The 18,466-nt window shown below is 43.3% G+C and overlaps 1 protein-coding gene across 6 annotated transcripts in view; it reads right to left on the bottom strand.

Moving 5' to 3' along the window:
• Positions 1 to 18,466, bottom strand: part of RALGPS2 (Ral GEF with PH domain and SH3 binding motif 2) — a 273,721-nt gene that overhangs the window by 38,838 nt on the left and 216,417 nt on the right. For all 6 annotated transcript variants that reach the window (XM_077823533.1, XM_077823537.1, XM_077823536.1 and 3 more), the window contains 2 exons: positions 7,185 to 7,239; positions 357 to 434 (listed from right to left, as the gene is read on the bottom strand). In XM_077823533.1, coding sequence (XP_077679659.1) covers positions 357 to 434; positions 7,185 to 7,239 — 133 coding nt within the window. The remainder of the gene's footprint in view (positions 1 to 356; positions 435 to 7,184; positions 7,240 to 18,466) is intronic.

Here is an 18,466-nt window from a genome sequence, read left to right as displayed (position 1 = left end):
ACATCTTGGACGCAGTTTTGAGCACAACAAGTACGCTTTGTTGCCAACATGGTTTCTACCACCACCCACATAGTGTTACACTGTTAAAAAGCTACCTATAGTAAAGCACCTTTAAGTCTTGATGTAGAGATACAATATTTAGAAACTGGATAGGCAGAACAGAGTGAACCAGAGTCTGTATGATGAAACAGATCAAATCACAGAAGAGAAAATTTCTGTTTTAAGGATCACTACCTTAATTTTGCCTTGAAAGTTAGAAAGATCAGAAATGTCGGAGGACACCCACTTAATTATCAAGCCAGTCACCAACACCAGAGGAAAAATCTGTGACCCCTGGGTGCAGGGGATTATTGTACCTGCTGGCCTTCATGTGGCCTCGATAGCCATTTCGTGCCACTCTTGTCACCGGACCGAGAGAATGGTATAATCTGTTCCTGTTGGATTCCATTATAAATTGTATATATTACATATACTTTTATCCACACAAGCAGCATAATTTGCTAGAACAGTGTAATAAAGTCTCTCTTGTGCCACATAACTACCACTCCTACAATAAGCAGTAGTGGATGATTTCATTAGGAAAAAACATGCAGTGGTAGATGTCAAAATCTACATTTCTTATCTGAACAGATGTTCTTGATGTCACTGCTCATAGCACTGGGGTATTTTTATTGTCATCTCAATTAATGGGTTTTGAGACCAGAAAAGCTTCTTTTAAACTCACAAAATAAAAATGAAAATACTATAAGGAACTAGGTTGCAAACTGCTGCCTTTAATGCTGACTACAGATACTGCTACATACTCTGTGACAAGAAGCAAAGGGCAATAAGGCCCCTAAACTTAGATATAGGCACACAAGCAACCGTAGTTAGAGGAATACAAAGACTTCTTAACTAAATCCTGAGTATAGGCACAATTTCCAAAGCAACCACTGAAGCCAACAACTTACAAAGAAAATCACATACAGTCTGCTATGAGACAATATCTATTTAATATGCTATGCATTAAAACAGATACTTCACTTGGATACACCTTTATTGGCTGGGGAAAGTCAACAAAGCAAAATCTTGTTAGTGAACGATATTTGTGGCTTAATATATTATGGTTCCAAGGTCAAATGCAAATTATTTAAACTCTAAGAGACAGCAAACCTGTAATATCTCAATGCTTCAGTTTAAGGGAGTATAAACGTTACTTAGGAAGTTTTAAGTTTTGGAGCCCTTCACTACTACTTTCAGTACTGCCACCCAATTCCAGCACTTGGTTTCTACACTTATCTTTTGAATATTATTCTGTGCCTGAGTCAAAGCTGGTTATATAGGGCCAGACCCTTAGCTAGTGTAAATTGTTGTAGCTCCACTGAAGTCAATGGTGATATGTTGATTAATTAATAGCAGTACTGAAGAAAACACAGTAATATCAAAAAGGTTAAACAAAATATAAAGTTTACATTCCCTTACCAACTCAAATAATTTCATATGCTGTAATAAGAATCCTCGCCATAGATGTACTATAAGTATAAATTTCCACCCTGTTCTCCCTCCCAAGGAAACTGTGTTCTAAATAATTAATCTCTGCCCTTCAGCAACACAGGTATCTTTCAATTTGCAAAATTTGATAAGGTCAGGTTTTTTTTTTAATTTCTAAAAACCCGTAATGATTTAGACAGCTAAACTTATGTTTACAATTTTTAAAAATTAAATATAACTGTTACATCAACAACATATATAGATCAGAGGTTTTGACTTGCATCCATCTTCCATGTAAATGATGGAAATAAGCTTTGTTCTAATCTTTAAATTTGTCTTTGCATAACAAGGAATCAATCAGTCTGGATAAAAACTATATTAGGAAAATTGCCCACCAGCACTTGAGATGACAGACCATTGGTCTATCTACATGCTGAGGTACGACCTCCTAGAGGAGGGAACACACTTGACAAAATTTTGCTGACAATATAATTGAGGGGAAATGGTGATTAGATCTGGTTTATATCTTAGCCAAAACTGAACAGAATTTCAAGAGACACACAAAAAGGCACTTCTCTAGCATGAAGGCTTTCTCCCTGATGAACTTCAAAAGCCTGCTTCAAACAAAAGGAGTGTTAGAGCTTTAAAAAAGTCACAAGAACTTTTTATAATGGAAAGCCTTAGGCAACCTAAATATAACTGTCACTACGAGGCAGAGAAAATCCAGACTGATCTATTCCCTGCCATAAAACAACAAATTGTAGGTAAGGATAAAATTGTTTCATTTTCATACACAAGTAATCCATCAGTCTGGAAATAGAATATTAGGAATTAGAAAGCAGTCAGAAACTCAGAAGAGGGAGCGACAGAAAGTCAAACAGAGATCAAGGGACGATGGCAATCTGCAAGATACTACAACCAAAGCCAGCAGCTGAAGATGATGAGACATTCAAACGTGTTTTATAAATGAGTGAAAAGATGCCAGGCCGTCATTTTGCAGCGTTTCTCATAAGAAGCTGTATTTCCCTCTATCCATCAAATAGAAAGAGATTTTATAGAATTAGTTCAAACTAAATAGAGGAGTTTCACCTGCTCATCTATACACTTCTACAAGTCCTGCTCAGACTTACTGAAAGATTGTGGCTTTTGATCTTGCTCTGCCTAAGTAGAATAACATCTTGGCAGACATCCAGATGATGCCACTTTATTTCATTAGGATGGGAACGATTGGGGGAAATAAAGGGAGTGAAATATACCAATTTAAATGGTAAGGACAAACAACCTTGAGTAAAAATCCTAGATGATGTTGTCTTGAGAACCACTTTACCAGGAAAAAAAGAAAAAGTTATTCATGACAAGGCATTGAATTCACTGGCCCTCCTTGAAGAAGTAATGACAACAACGAAGGCAACTGACAAGAAAAGACAACAAAGTCATAGCCATTAGTTCAAAGGGCTGTTGCATCAATTGTCTCTGTACTAAGTTGATCTCCCAGCTGGTTGCAGGAGCTTTAATTGAGAGATGTAATTCTGACCATGTTTTAGTTACTTCTGAGGGCATTCTGTGCCAAAAAATTAAAAATTCTGCACCAAAAATAAAAATTCTGTGCACAATATTTTAAAATTCTGCAAATTTTATTTGTCAAATAAATGTGGAGGCTCCAGCATGGCACTGGGGAGCACAGGCCACTGGCTGCACAGAGTTGGGAGATCACTGTCCAGCCCCCACATTCCCCCAGACATGGACTCAGCGGTGAGGCTGCACTCAACCATGACACAGCGCAGGGTCCAGACCTGCCCCAGAAACACCCCAGGGCCCTGCCCCTCCATGCCAGGTACACCAGGTATGGGCAGGCAGGCTCAGCAAGGCAGGATACAAGTGTGGAAGGGCTTAGTTTGGGGGGACAGGTGTGGGTTGAGAGGATCATGTGTGGGGCAATTTGCATGTGGGCAGCTCACTGGAGGATCTGGATGCGCAGGGGCTTGTGTGTGTGTGTGGGGGTGGTTCTGGGTGCAATGGTAATGGGACTCTGCAGGGAGTCCAGGTGAAGGTAGTTGGGACTCAGTGGGGGTGTGTGCATCTGACTGTGGTGGGGAATATGGCTCAGCAGGGAGGTTTGGGTGGGGCAGGGAGGCTTAGTGAGGGGGGTCCAGATGCTGAGATAGTGGGGCTCAGTGGGGTGGGGATCCAGGTGCAAATGGTTGGGGCTCAGTGGGGTGGAGATCCGGGTGCAGATGGCTTGTCAGGGTAGTCCAGGTGTAGGGGAAGTGGAGCTCATGGGGGGGGGGGGGTTGAGTGCAGAGGGGTGAGGCTCGGTGACAGAGTGGGTATGAGGGGGTCTGGATGCATGGGAGTTGGGCAGATGGGGGAGCGCTCCCTGTACAGGAGCTTGCCCCTGCAGCTGAGGAGTGATGGGTGCAGGAAATGAGGGGAGGGAGTTTGCAGAGCTTCCTGCAGCTGTGGGAGAAATCTGGGGGTGGATCTGACCCAGCCCCGGATGCCGTGCAGGGGAAGAGGAAGTCCCATCCTTCACAGCCCAGCTGGGACTAGCAACTGAGCCTGGAGCAGGGTAGGAGCCACCAGCCAGGTCTCCCCCAGTCCCGCCCCTGCAGGAGGGTTATACTGCTGGGGAGGGTTGCATGACCGCTTGTGTCTTCCTTTTGTTTCCCTGTCAGAAAGTCATTTTTCTGTGGGGGAGCAAAGAAATCTGTGGGGGACGTAAATTCTGTGCATATGCAGTGGCACAGAATTCCCCCAGGAGTAATTTAGTGAATCAAGGGACAAGAGGGTAAAAACTAACTGTTTTCCTCACAAATAAGTGGAGGGCTCTTACTGCAGTTACAAGTAAGATACCAAGGAAGTTCCAAAAGTACCTAAGGTAGTTAAGCATCTAACACCCTTAGGCTAGTTTTAGTGAATCTACCAAGTAAGTAGCTAAGACAGCTTTTGACTGACATTGATTTTGAAGTGAGAACATGTTCAACGTACAAACCTTTCAAAACACAGCAGATCCTTTCTGGACTGCAAGAGGATCTTGACAAACTGATCCAGATCCCAAAGTTTTTAAAGCTCACTATTAAGTTCCAGACTGCCAGTTTGAACTTCTGAGCCTTGAAAACATATTAAACATTGCATTACCAAGTCTCTGCAAATAGGTAACCTCCACAGAGGACATTTTTCAGGAGAAACAGCATTTGATAAGCAAATAAGGAAGAGGACTCAGGCTCCATCCCTTTTGAATTTTCTGGTTACCTAAGCCAGGAAAGGAAAAAGAACGGGTGTACATAAGATAGTATGTCCACTTTAATTAGAATAACATATCTTCCATATCCTGCTCTCCCAATGCCTCAGATAGAAAAAATACAATTTCTTGTTGCTTGACGCAAATTCATTAATCTGCTGACTCCCCTCACTCTGGAAGATAAACTGAAGGACACCGGCTTTCAGTTCCCTTTCCCTGGCTCTGAACCAGGATGGAGGTGGTAGTCAGGAAGGGCATTTGGTGAGTCATGGTTTTGCTAATGGCTAGCAATTCCAACTAATTGATGCTTCTCCTTTGTTCACAAAGGGACCTTTTTCCTTAACAAGAATGGAACTCTGCTGTACAACTTTCTAACTGTTCAGGCAGGCACCACAGCGACCTTTAATTTTTGGCATTTCAGTCAAAGCATCCCACGTCAAGTTCCTAGCTTTGCTCCACCATTTTAGTGATTGAAAGACATAAGTCATACCTATGAAGGTCTCATACATATTCCCAGTGTTCATAAAGAATCTAAGCCCCTTTCCTGGGATGGGACAAGAGAAAATGTCCTCAAAAAGAGGTTACATCAAATAGAGTCCAAAAAAGCTCACTGCTTGGTCAGGACAGAGGGAAGCATCAAAAGGATGTGGAATTTGGTGATGAATGCAGAATGAAAAATTCTGTGAGGTAGCCATGATGCTCAGTGTGCAAACCCATTTGTCCTGGATAGTTCCAGCCCAGACCTGCAGCAAACTTTTCAACTTGCCCTCAATTGGGGAGAGAGTCTGATCCATCCAATTCTCATTATTTATTGGGAGAGGGACTGGAGATAATCTGCTTTCTTCTGGATTCTTGAGATAAGGGCCATGAGAAGTAGTCTTTTCCTTTGGAGACAAGAAAGGATTAGTTCTGATGTTTTGCTAGAATCTAAGTTTTTTGCCCTTGAGGAAGAAATTTTTGTCTTCCTTGGGCCAGAGGAAGCTTACTCAGATCCATGACTTCTTTCACCACTGTATCTAACGCTTTCCTATATAATTTTTGGGGATCAAAGGGAATTTGAATCAAATGGACACTCAATATGATACCCACATCTCAGGACCCTACTCAAATGCACTTCCTGGCAAGAGTGGAGCACAGTAGGAAGAGCAGAAAGAAAACCTTGTGATATCACAAGCTGCATCACATATAGGAATGGATTATATGCAAGTTCCAGATCCTCTTCTTTCTGACTTTGTTCTGTTTAAATATCAATATAGATGACTTGAGCACTTCAGGGAATCTCTAAATGATGCTGTATGCTATAGCTGCATGTAGGGTAGCCCAGGAGTAGTCTGCTTCTCTGAAGAGACTGTTCTAGCCTCTCATCCACTGGATGCTTAGGGACTCCTTCCATGGAAATAACAGATTTTATAGGAAGAGATGGTATTGAAGAGTACACCTTTGGTACAAAGCACAACTTAAATCTCTCTCCATAAGGAACTTTGTAAAATCTGAACTGCTTTTACAAGACAGAGGCAGACTACTGGGAAGGGATACAGTTCCTGGCTATAAACAAAGTCCTTAGGCCAAAATTTCTATCCATGTCTCCATGCATACATGTGGGCATGGTTACCCCAGTCAGTTTCCAGATTGATGGGTTCCCTGAATATGAGAGAGAGAGAGAGAAAGAGAGAGAGAGAATTATAATCCATGTTACCAGCAGACTTGGGTGAATAGGTAGTGGGCTCAGTACACTTTATTCATGGTTCAACTTAATAGCTTGCAGGAAAACATTAGGTTTCCAATTTTTACTATTTTCAACTGTAACTATTTAACACCTCATCTCACTCTTGAATACTTGGGGGGTTGGATTACAGTGGTCAATGACACCTGGATAGTGTTCATATACTATGGTAATGAGCATAATATAAAAGTCTACATTACATAGGATAGGTAGTGATAGCTGGGATTGCTTCAGAATTTTCCCAAGTTGCAGACAGAGGAGTAATCAGGAGCTGGAGGGGGGAATAGGAGAGAGCAGGCAGCAGAGGAAGGAGCAGCCAGAGCAGCAGGACTTTGGTGGGAATGCAGGGAAACAGGAATACAAGAGATACATAGAGGAGGTCTCAGGGCTAGTGAAGATGTTGAAACAGGAAAGGCACACAATGATGCCAGTATTCATGAAAAGTAAATCTGTCAGGGGTTTGGTGGTGGTCCAGTTAATTCAGGAGACAAAGTTGAGCAACAAGCCAGTAATGTGACAAAGCTCTCTGTTAGCTGATAACCAGAAGGTGCTGCCCCCTAAGCTGGCTTGACAAGAACCAAAGGGTACACTGTACTCTAGAAGCAATGGCTGTTACTCAGTTTATTACATAATTGACTCCTACATACCACTAACATTATACTTCATTTGCAAGGAGTTGAGTGATAGGTTTAACTAGTGAGGTCTGAATGGAGTTGGACATATAGGTTTAGATGTAGCAGTTTTTCTTACCTTTCAAATGCTGGCCACGAAGTCTCTTCACTAAGTTCTGAACCATCACTGCTACCTAAAACCAGAAGGCATAATACTTTGAAAACAACTATTTTATTCCTCAGTTTGTACCATCTGTAGTCTTATTGTCCCAACTGTGACATTTTTTTCCTTATCATTTCTATGAGAGAGATTAGGCAGAAATAAATCTGTAACAAACGCTACATAGAAGGTGCTCACTTTAGGAATGACTTAAGAGTTATGGATAAAAAATGTAGGAGATATGGATTTGGAAGAAGACTGGTTCTAGATATCTGCAATATCCAAAGGCTAAAGGGGAGAAGTGTTCTCAAAATTATTGCAACAGTCCCAAATTTTCATCTGTCTATTTCATGCCCAACCTGATGAGCATTTAAAAAGACTTGCTTCTTTAGGTGCCATCACAACACAAAATGTAGTAATTCACTGTCATGATGAACAGATGCAGCTTCACATACAGCAAACACATACAGGAGTAGACTGGAACTTAGTCCACTAGCTCCACACTAACTTCACTGAAAGTCTCCAATATCTTAAAAGCCAACACTGATTCAGAAACCCTTAATTAACTTTTTTAAGTTAACTGAATTTAACCCAGAACCGGCACTATGCATAAGCAGACTAAGCAATTGCTTAGGGTCCCAAGTAGCTCCCTATTAGGGGCTCCCTATTAATTATTAGTATGTGTTCTGTGTGATGGGGAGGAAATATTCCTGCTTAGGGCCCCCATTGGGCTAGCACCAGCGATGATTTAACTGATATGCTTATTAAAATCAAAGAAATATAGGGCTGGAAGGGACCTGAACAAGTCATCTAGTTTATTCCCTACCCCAGGGGTGAGCAAAGTTTTTGGCTACATCGTGGCTGCAAAACTGAATGGAGGGCCGGGTAACCTGGCCCCTGCCCCCATCTGCCTCCTCCCACTTCCTGCCTCCTGACTCTCCCCCTCAGAACTCCCGACCCATCCAACCCCTCTGCTCCTTGTCCCCTGACCGCCCCACTCCTGGGACTCCACCCCCATCAAGCCCCTGTAAAGACTAATATATAAATGCGAACATATGGAGGTGTTGTTGGCAGCTCCACAGTACTGAGATCTGCAGTGACAATGGTGACTAAATCCCATAGTCAAGTCTGAAAATTAGGTATATAATCAGAAAATTTATGCCAGTTTCTCCTACGGTTAATTTTCTGGTTATCACTTCTGGAATCTGAAGTCATTTCAAATGACCTCCTTTTGAAATGTGCACCTACTCAATTTTTTTTTTCAGATCCCTTTAACTTACAAATCGCTTGGCCTTAACAGCTGAAACTTTAAGTATATGTACAAATTCAGTATAAAAAGGAGTTGGCATAATTACTCCACCTCCGTGAGAGGCGGAAGCTTTGTCGGCAAGACAGCATTCCCACTGACATAGCGTCAGTGTGGACAGCTTAGGTCACTGTAACTTGCATCACTCGGGGTGGGGTGCGGGGATCTTTTTCATACTCCTGAGTGACGCAAGCTAGATTGATTTACGCAGTAGTGTAGACCTGCCCTTAGTTGACTGGGCCTAAAGAACTTACCTTGTCAACCAAGATTTCAGGGGGCTCTCCCACTCTTCACAGGCCCAGGCAATGCTCATGACGTATGAGCAACCTTGGCTTTCTTTTTAAGCTCACTAACTAACTAACTAACAACAAAAATAATCCCCAAAAATGCAGAAAAACAAGAACTGATGATGAGGGAAGTATCTAGGGCACTGAGCGAATTCAAGTTTGTGTGCACCTTCAGCAGACAAAAGGGACACTTCCTTTCATACATTCGGAATTCTGAACAAGCAGAGAGGGAGTAAAGGTCACAACAGTTATTGCTCTCTAGAATTTTTTGGAAGCACATGGCACAAGAACCTTGATATCACAAGCGGGAATATGCAGAAGCCACCACAAAGTAGTAATAAATATTGTCCTTAAATATTTGATAGCAAGGGTCATAGAATAGGCATATAAATTATAATATTTCCTTACCTTAAAGTTCAGGAGGATTTTTAATAATAAAAATTGGAATTAAAAAAAAAAATCAGCCGATATGTGGAGGGAGCACATTGTATCATTCTTCAAGAATCCCCTTAGGACAGCAGTGCCCAAACTACGGCCCACCAGAGCATTTCATAAGGTCAGTGGCCTGCTTCAACACAATATACTAATGGCTGTTTCATTATCGTTTTGTCGTCATGTTTACATCATTTTAGTTTACAAAAGTGTGCAAAGAGACAATACTGTACATAGAAATAAACTATCTAAATACATATGAAACAAGCTGAACTTAAAATAAGTCAACAGGGGTGACTTTAAATCTTATTAAAATATGTAAAATATGTTTGGCCAACACAAGGTTGGGCAGCACTGCTCTAGGAGATTGAGCATTAAAATCCACAGGACTCCAAAGAACTGTATGCAGTCCTTCAGGGCTGGAAGGGATGGGTGACACAAAACACAGGGCTCTTGAGGGAGGAAAGAATAAAAGAAGAGGGAGAAGAGTGTACAGGTTTCCAAGAGGGGTTTGGACAACCCTGTTGTTACCCATTTTCTCACTCTCACTATTTTTGTTTCCAGTGGGAGAACAATTTTTTTAAAAGCTTTTTTAAATGTTGTTTTGCCTACCTACTGAACACAATTCAGTGCTTTAAAGATGCAAAGAGCTATATTATTGCTATTATGTCACATATACACAATGCAGAATCTTAAAAAGAACACATGAAATAAAAGGATTCACAAAATAAGACTATATCTGGGGTAGAAAATATATTACTAAAGATTTCCTTGTGGCTCCCTAATGCTTGTCCTTTAAGCATTGTACATTTATGCAGCTGAGTGGAAGGAAACAGAAGTCTACTTAGCTTGGTGTATTTGCCAAAGGACACTGGATTGTGAGCTTGTTTCTTCTTATTTTGTTTCCCCACCAAACTTCCCTCCTTTGGGTATTTCTAACTTTTATTCTGCATCTTTTCCTCTTCTGTTTGATATGTTTCATTGCAATTTCTCTATTTGGGGTGGTGTCGTCATGTACTTTGTATAATTTAAACTGAATTTTTAATTACAGCTTAAAACAGGTCTTTCCAGGCCCAATTGTAGGACATATAAAAAGTGTTTTAAAATACCATGTGTTTAATTCAGAGGCAAGTATAACTTTGATGGGAATCTAAATTTGTGCCTTTTACACTTGATTTTGGGCCCCTGAGTGTATAAGTCACATCAATAGAGTCCTTTAGTGGACTGGCATCTCCCAAAGTCCATTGTCGGTTAAGTGTTTCTTGATTGGGCACTTATTCTGAATAGTCCTTTCTCAAGAAGCTGACCAAATGCTTAGAATCAAAAACACTGAGATACAAGTACATAGCCTAACCCTAACCCGTTCCTTCTCCACTGCAGAGTAAAGTAATAAAACTCCAAAGCAGAAGTGAGGAGGGAGGGTAGTGGAGCACCCACAGGGGGACACATCTTGAAGAACCTCTGTTACCGCACAAGGTGAGTAATGTTCTCTTCTTCTTTGAGTGATGTCCCTGTGGGTGCTCCACTTTAGGTGACTTCAGAGCAGTGCCCACCAGTGGAAGGAAGGCGCTTCAGAGTGGAAGTCATAGCAGATGAAAGTACAGTAGGTCTGAATATGGGCTGGATGTATGCACTTACAGGTACGGAAGAGAAGAATGAGGGGGGATTTGATAGCTGCTTTTAACTATCTGAAAGGTAGATCCAAAGAGGATGGATCTAGACTATTCTCAGTGGTAGAAGAGGACAGGACAAGGAGTAATGGTCTCAAGTTGCAGTGGGGGAGATTTAGGTTGCAGATTAGGAAAAACTTTTTCACTAGGAGGGTGGTGAAACACTGGAATGCGTTACCTAGGGAGGTGGTGGAATCCCCTTCCTTAGACGTTTTTAAGGTCAGGCTTGACAAAGCCCTGGCTGGGATGATTTAGTTGGGATTGGTCCTGCTCTGGGCAGGGGGTTGGACTAGATGGCCTCCAGAGGTCCCTTCCAACTCTGTTATTCTATGATTCTATGAATAGAATATCAGAAGATGCATGTTGTTGCAAAGCATAATATTGGGTAAATGTGTGTGGAGAGGCTCAGGTTGTGGCCCTACAGATCTCAATGATGGGAATATTATTAAGAAATGCTATGGAGGCTGATAGGCCTCTGGTAGAACGCGTGCAGATCCTCATGCAGATTGTTGTTCATGCTGGAGGTAGCACAGTTTTATGCAGTCTGATATTCATTTGGATAGACGTTGTTTGGAAATGGCGTTACCGTTTGATCATTCAGTGATTGAAACAAACAGTTTTGGAGATTTGTGGAAAGATTTTGTTCTATCAATGTAGAAGGTGATAGCCCTGCGAACATCCAGGGTGTGTAATCTGGACTGTCATTTGTCCACATGTGGTTTAGGAAAAAATGTCTGTAAGTGTATTGGTTGGTTGAGGTGAAAGGATGAGACAACTTTAGATAGGAACTTGGGATGTGATCTGAGAGCTACTTTATCTTTGCAAAAGATTGTGTAAGGAGGGTAAGCCATGAGAGCTGACAGTTCTCCCACCCTTCTGGCGAATGTAATGGCCACTAGGAATGCAACCTTCATGGAAAGATGTAGGGGGGAGCTTGTAGCATGGGATCAAAGGGAGGGCCAGTGAGGGCATGGAGGACTAAGTTGAGGTCCCATGCTGCAGTGGAATTCCAAATATCCAGGTAGGAATTGGAGAGGCCCTTAAGAAAACGTTTAGTGAACAGATGCATAAAAGTAGAGAATCCATGTACTTTATGATGGAACGCTGTGATGGCTGATAGATGGATACGAATGGAACTCATGGAAATGGCAGTCAGTTTGAGTTCCAGGAAGTAGTCTAGAATGAGAGATAAAGGGGCTGAGAGAGGTTCCGTCTGTTTGTGTCAGCACCATGAGTCAATTTGCCTCCACTTATGTATGTATGTGAGTCTGGTAGTTGTCCTACAACTGTTCAAAAGATGTTTTGTACATCTGCAGAACATGTCATTTCACAGTCTAAAAGTCATGCAGCAACCACACTTTGAGATGGAGTCATTTGGGATCTGGATAGATGACGCGATCTGCGTCTTGTGATAGTAGCCAAGGTAGAAGCGACAGTGTGCGTGGTGGGCAAACAGCCACGTGGAGGAGGTAAGGGTACCATGTTTGTCGTGACCTTGTGGGAGCTATTAGGATCACTCTGGATCTGTCTCATTTGATCTTGTGAAGCACGTGGCTAGGAGGGGGGTGGGAGGGAAGGCGTATAGTAAGAGAGCATTCCATTTGATGAGAAAGGCATTGCCCAGATAGCATGGAGCAGAACTGGGGGCATTTGGTGTTTTGCACAGTTGCAAAAAGATCCATAGTTGGAAAACCCCACCCCACGTTCGGAAAATGTCTAGGAGTACTGGCGTGTTCAGCTCCTACTCATGGTCCTGGTAAAAATTCCTGCTTAGGGTATCTGTCATTGTGTTCAAGCAGCCAGGAAGGTATGAAGCCATAATACACTGTGCTTGATGCACCAGTGCCAAAGCACATGGCTTCCACACAGCGGGAGTGTGATCGCACTCCCCCTTATCTGTTAAGTAGAACATACAAGCTACATTGCCCTTGAGAATCCATTGCTTCTTGACAAAGGACTATTCTCAGTAAGTGCCCAATCAAGAAACAAAACAAAGTCCCAATGGATTTTGGGAGACGCCAATCCGCATCTGAGCTTTCCTGGGAATGTTCAAACTAACATGTAAACAATGGCGTTGGCCTGCAAAAAGCTGAATCGTTCATGGACATGTGACTTGCTCACGTGGCTACAAACTCCATCTTGTTGCTGTGATTTTGCACAGAAGAATGAAGGGGTTTCCACCCACAAGAGAGAGAATATAAAAGACCCTGGAAGCCCCTACACTTTGTCTTCAGCTGGCTCAAGAGATGGCCTCTCCACCCCAAAGAGATGCCTGAAAGAAACTGAAACAAAGGACAGCAACTATGGGGGTGTGAGTGATTGCTGGACCCAGGCCATAAACTACTACGTTGGTCTGAAAAGGATTGGGCCCAGACTAGGAAGAAGTCCAGTCTGTGAAAGAAGCTTATTGGGACATCTCTGAGGGTCAGATTTACCTGTATTCAGTTTCCTACTGTAGTAGGCTTAGACTTGCATGTTTTGTTTTATTTTGCTTGGTAACTTACTTTGTTCCGTCTGTTATTACTTGGAACCACTTAAATCATACTTTTTATACTTAATAAAATCACTGGTGCTTATTAATTAACCCAGAGTAAGTAAGTAATACCTGGGGGAGCAAACAGCTGTGCATCTTTATCAGTGTTACAGAGCGTGGACAATTTATGAGTTTACCCTGTGTAAGCTTTATACAGAGTAAAACGGATTTATTTGGGGTTTAGGCTCCCAGAAAGACTGAATACTGGGTGCTGGGAAAGTCCCTGTTAACTGAGAAGCCCCTGGGCTAAGTGAATCTTAGTTACTATGTACTGCAGGGGAGCGTAGCCCAACCTCTTGGTCTGTGCTGTAGCTGACTGGAGTGTCTAACTCAGCAAGATGGGAGAGGAGAGAAGCCTTCTCTGGCAGGGGGGGTTTGCTCTCAATGGTATCCCGGCACATCTAGTGACAGTTTTGAGGGAGTTTATATGACAAACCCATCAGAGTAAGGTTGCAGCAGACTATGCTTTGTGGCTGAAAAGATTCCAGTTTTTGTCATTTGAAGTGTTTCTGTAGCACTGTTGCCTACCCCATTCATTGACTGTGTCAATCACCAATGAATTCAGTGTCGGATGCGAAAAAAGGGAATTCAGAGCCATATGCAGTATGTAGTATTTTTTATCAGACCTATTACAGGTAGGTGGAATTGTTGCAGGAGTTTGCCAGAGCAACTTCACGGGGTCCATAATCACATCATTCATGGGAAGGGCGATTTTAGATGAAGTTGATGGGTGCAGTATGTCAACTAGTTTGTGTTGCGATTCCTGGACTTCTTCCAGTGGCAACCCTCTTGTAGAGGTCTTGAAATTGTTTAAAATCATCACCTGTGGTGGGAGGTGGGGACATAATAGTGTCATCTGGTGAGGATGAGGCGCGGACTTCAGGTGGATTGTCTGGATCAGAGAATTCCTCCTCCTCCCCTTGAACTCCCTGGTCAGAGGTGCTGGGTGGGCCCTGTGGCATCAATAAAGGTGCATGACATATGTCAGCTGTGGAAAGGCCAACAGGTATGCCCCGCTGTTGTTGTGGATATGTAGCCCACGGGTTCCAAAAAGGCCACTGTGGATGGAAGGGCATAGTGGGCATCCAGGGCTGCCTGTACCAGGGCTGGTTGGGAAGGTATGTTGAGTAGCTCGTGCACATAGGGGTGTGCATGGTAGGAGCAGCCACGGGGGAGGAATGTGGTGGAGACTGCCCCTCATCCTCATCATCACTGAAGAACTGTGGAGCAGAGGTGGAGAACTGAGTTGACTAAGTGCTGCAGGTACCAAGGTATCATTGGTGCGCCAAGGATGGGAAACTCCGGTACTGACAAAACAGAGAGGTTCCTGTGGCGGAGGAACTGCTGCGACGTGTCTGGTATCAGTACCGTTTGTGTGGTAGGAAACGGTACCGCATGCTGGAAATTGCTTGTCGGCACCAGTGTGTGACTAGAGTGCGCGATGGTCACAGTAGGTGGCAGCATTAGCATCAGAGTTAATGAGGTGCTTGGTACCGATTCCCTTTTCATGGCTGACGGTACCACTGCATGGAGTTTTGTTTCCCCTTGGTACCTGTGACCAAGCTCGGCTGCTTGGGAGCTTTCAGTTTCTTGGTACCGATGGTGCCGAAGGGGCCCACTGTTTTGGCCGTTGACACAGCTGGTGCAGTTGGTACCAGCAGCGTTTGCTCTTGAGCAGAGCACCTTTTCTTGGCCAACTCCAAAATTGGGGACATGGTACCCTGTTGTTTTGCTGCCTTCTTGGTGGGTTGATCAGGAGCTCATGCAGTGGAGGAAGGGCCCTTATCAGAGGCTGCCGATGGTGATTTCTGGCCGGGTGAGGTGCATACCTCAGGCTCGGATGCTTGTTGGAGAGACTTCTCCATGAGGAGAAGTTTCAGTTGGACATCTCTTGCCTTTCTGGTGCGAGCTTTCAGATTGTGACAATGCGAGCACTTCTGCGGTATATGTGCCTCTCCGAGACACCAGACACACAGCGTGTCCATCTGAAAGAGGTATAGAAAACCTGCAGGTAGGCAAGCGTTTGAATCCAGCGGAGCCAGGCATGGCCCTCAGGCAGCATACTCTCCCCATAAAAAATAAAAGGAAGGAAGATCAACAACCACGTTGTTGTGGTAGAAAAGGAAACCTACAGCCCTATGAAGAAAATTTAAAATAACATTTCTGAGAGAGAGATAAAATAGGAAGGCTAACTATTCTGAGAACTAAAACTAAGGGAAAACTAAGCTATTCCTAAGCTGCGAGGTACTGCTAAGTGCTCCGACTCCAGCCAAAGGCGGTAGAGAAGGAACTGAGGTGGGGTTGGTCGCATAGCGCCAGTTAACTGCCTGAAGCAGTGCGAGACGGAGACCATGCATGTGCAACCCAACCCGGCGCTGCTACCTTAAATCTCTGACTACGGGCACGGGGCGCACCGAGACCTAAAGTGGAGTACCCACAGGGACATCACTCAAAGAAGAATCAATGGGTCTCCACACAATCACAAAAGTTTTCCCACACTGTTCTGGTTGCAGGATCAGGGTCTTCGAACTTACATTCTTTGGGGAAGAAACTGTCTCTTCCTATGTGTTTACACACTGCCCAGCACACTAAGGCTACAGTTTGACTGGGGTATCTGGGCCCTGCAATAATTCAAATAAAGTGATCAGAACATATTAATTTCAGTTCCTGTAACTGACTGCTTTAAAAGCCAATCTGAAGTAAAGAACAGCCGAACCATTTAATTAACAGTTAAAAAGATGAGTGAGCACATCTCCCAAATAAAACCAAACCATTCAAAACAAAAAGCATAATAGGAAAAGAACATGTTTCAGTTAGGGAACTTGGATACCCAAATGTTTGACTTTATCCTAGCATAAGTGCTCCTTAATTAAAAAGAAAATAAAAATTTTGAATAATTTATTTGAACCCTTGGGTAAAGCCTTTTGCAATTAAAGAATAAGGCACTTGGTATTTTCACGGTTTCAAACAGAGCTGTCATTGTGACCACATACACCCCTATATTCACACTGTACACACCATTGTAATATAACCTTTGTACAAAATATGCTTTGTGGGCAGTGTTGCCTCTAATTTTTCCCACCCATGTGCGGAATGAATCTTATGATGTGCACCACTGTGGAAGTGATGTGTGATACATCACCTCCTCAGTGGTGCACATCACAAAATTCATGAGGCGGGGGTGGGGCAGAGAGGGTTCAGAGAGTGGGAGGGGACTCCATCTGAGGGTGTGAGCTCTGGAGTGGGGCCGGTGATGAGGGGTTTAGGGTACAGGCTGCCCCAGGGCTACCGTGGAGAGAGAGAGGACTCCCCCCAGCTCTCTCCCCCTGCAGCAGCACCAGGGCTGGGGGGGACGGGTGCCTCTCCCCACTGTGGCAGGTCTGGGGCTGGGGCCACGGGATAGGCACCTCTCCCAGGGCCACGGCAGGTCCAGTCCAGGGCTGGGTTGGGGCCACGAGAGACCCGCCTCTCCCATGGCTGCAGCTGTCCGGGCTGGGGCGGAGAAGGGGGCACCTCTCCCCTGGCCGTGGCAGGTCCATGCCGGGGCTGGGTTGGAGCCTGGACTGGGGGAGAGGAATCTCTCCCCACTGCAGCCCTGAGCGCCTGCACGGTGCTTAACAGGTTGCTGCGCAGCTTAGAGGGAACTTAGTTTGTGCGGTATCATTTCAAAACTAACAACTTGCTGGTCAATAACATCATGGTGAAATATATGTAGAAACATTATATGTAAAGTTATAAATATAAGCTGAAATTAGGCCTGAAATGTGTTTTCCGGACAAGTCTGGGTAAACCAGTTTCTCAAAGACAAAGGACAAGCTGACACCTCTAGCCAGGTATCATCCAAGTGGACGGGAAATCATCTATCAAGTGGCCATTCTTTAGCAAGGAAGGGGAACAGGAACAAACAGCATGGAACCTCTTTCACCACCAGACTCCCTGTCTCCATCCTCATAGAGCGAATAAATTTTATCTTGGGGTAACTCTCAGGAAAATGCATTTCAAAGGGTGACTGAGCTATAAAATTGAGGGGCAAAAACACCCCAAGTGATCTTTCCCTATCCATCTCTTGCTCTTTCATCTAAGAAGATAAAAAAACAGCCTTTGGACTTTTGCAGCAGATACTGGCCTGACAATTTGGTCAGCAATGTTACTGGGAACATGTGGTAAGGAACTTCACCTTGAACCAAATCTTAATTTGTTAAAACTTAGTACTAGGAAGCATTTATCATTCTCTCTCTTGTAACAATTTCTGACGTTAATGACATACTTTTGTTCACTTACAACCTATCTCCTTATAGTTAAATAAACTTGTTTTATTCTTTAATCAAAACTAATTCAGTGTTATGAACTGTGCGGGTAACTCCATTTAAGATAGCAAACTGTTGTATACTGATCCCCTTAGAGGGGCAATGGACTTAAAGGAATACTCTAAGGAATACCTGCAAGGCCTTGAGTAACGGCTATGTGCACAGAAAAGGAGTTTGCTCGCACACACAGTATTCTCTGCATATGCCCCGAAAATACTGTTTGATATAGAGCTTTCCTTCCATTAATGCCTTTGAATTCTATTTATTTTTCAAATCACACTAATCCCTATATGTTTTGGCTTTAAAAAAAAATTCTACAAGAAAAGGAGTGTTAAAAGCAAGTCCAATTTAGAACTCTAATGTTTAATGGTGGCTTTACTAAGCTGGTAACCTTGTTTCTCTCTACTTCTTTCCTTATTTTTACATTGATTTAATTTCATAACAGCAGTAAGCACATCTTTACTGTGACGGCTACATTATTTGAGTGACTGAAGTCCTTTATTCTTAGAGTCATATGCCTGGTGACATCTATTAATGTAAGTCACTCAGAAATGAATATACCCTGTTGTATCTTTATACTTAAATTTTAATGCATTAACCTACTTCTTCTTAAAAACACTTTTTGGAGAGGCCTTCGCAGCCAGACAGTGCTTTAAAACAGTGTTTCTCAACGTTTTTGATACCAGGGACTGGCATACTGCCTTCCTAACCTGTCCAGGAGATCTC

The sequence above is a fragment of the Eretmochelys imbricata genome, chromosome 8, assembly GCF_965152235.1.
Source record: "Eretmochelys imbricata isolate rEreImb1 chromosome 8, rEreImb1.hap1, whole genome shotgun sequence".
Lineage (NCBI taxonomy): Eukaryota > Metazoa > Chordata > Testudines > Cheloniidae > Eretmochelys > Eretmochelys imbricata.
The sequence above is the reverse complement of the archived record's forward strand: the minus strand, read 5'-3'. Positions and strand labels throughout refer to the sequence as shown.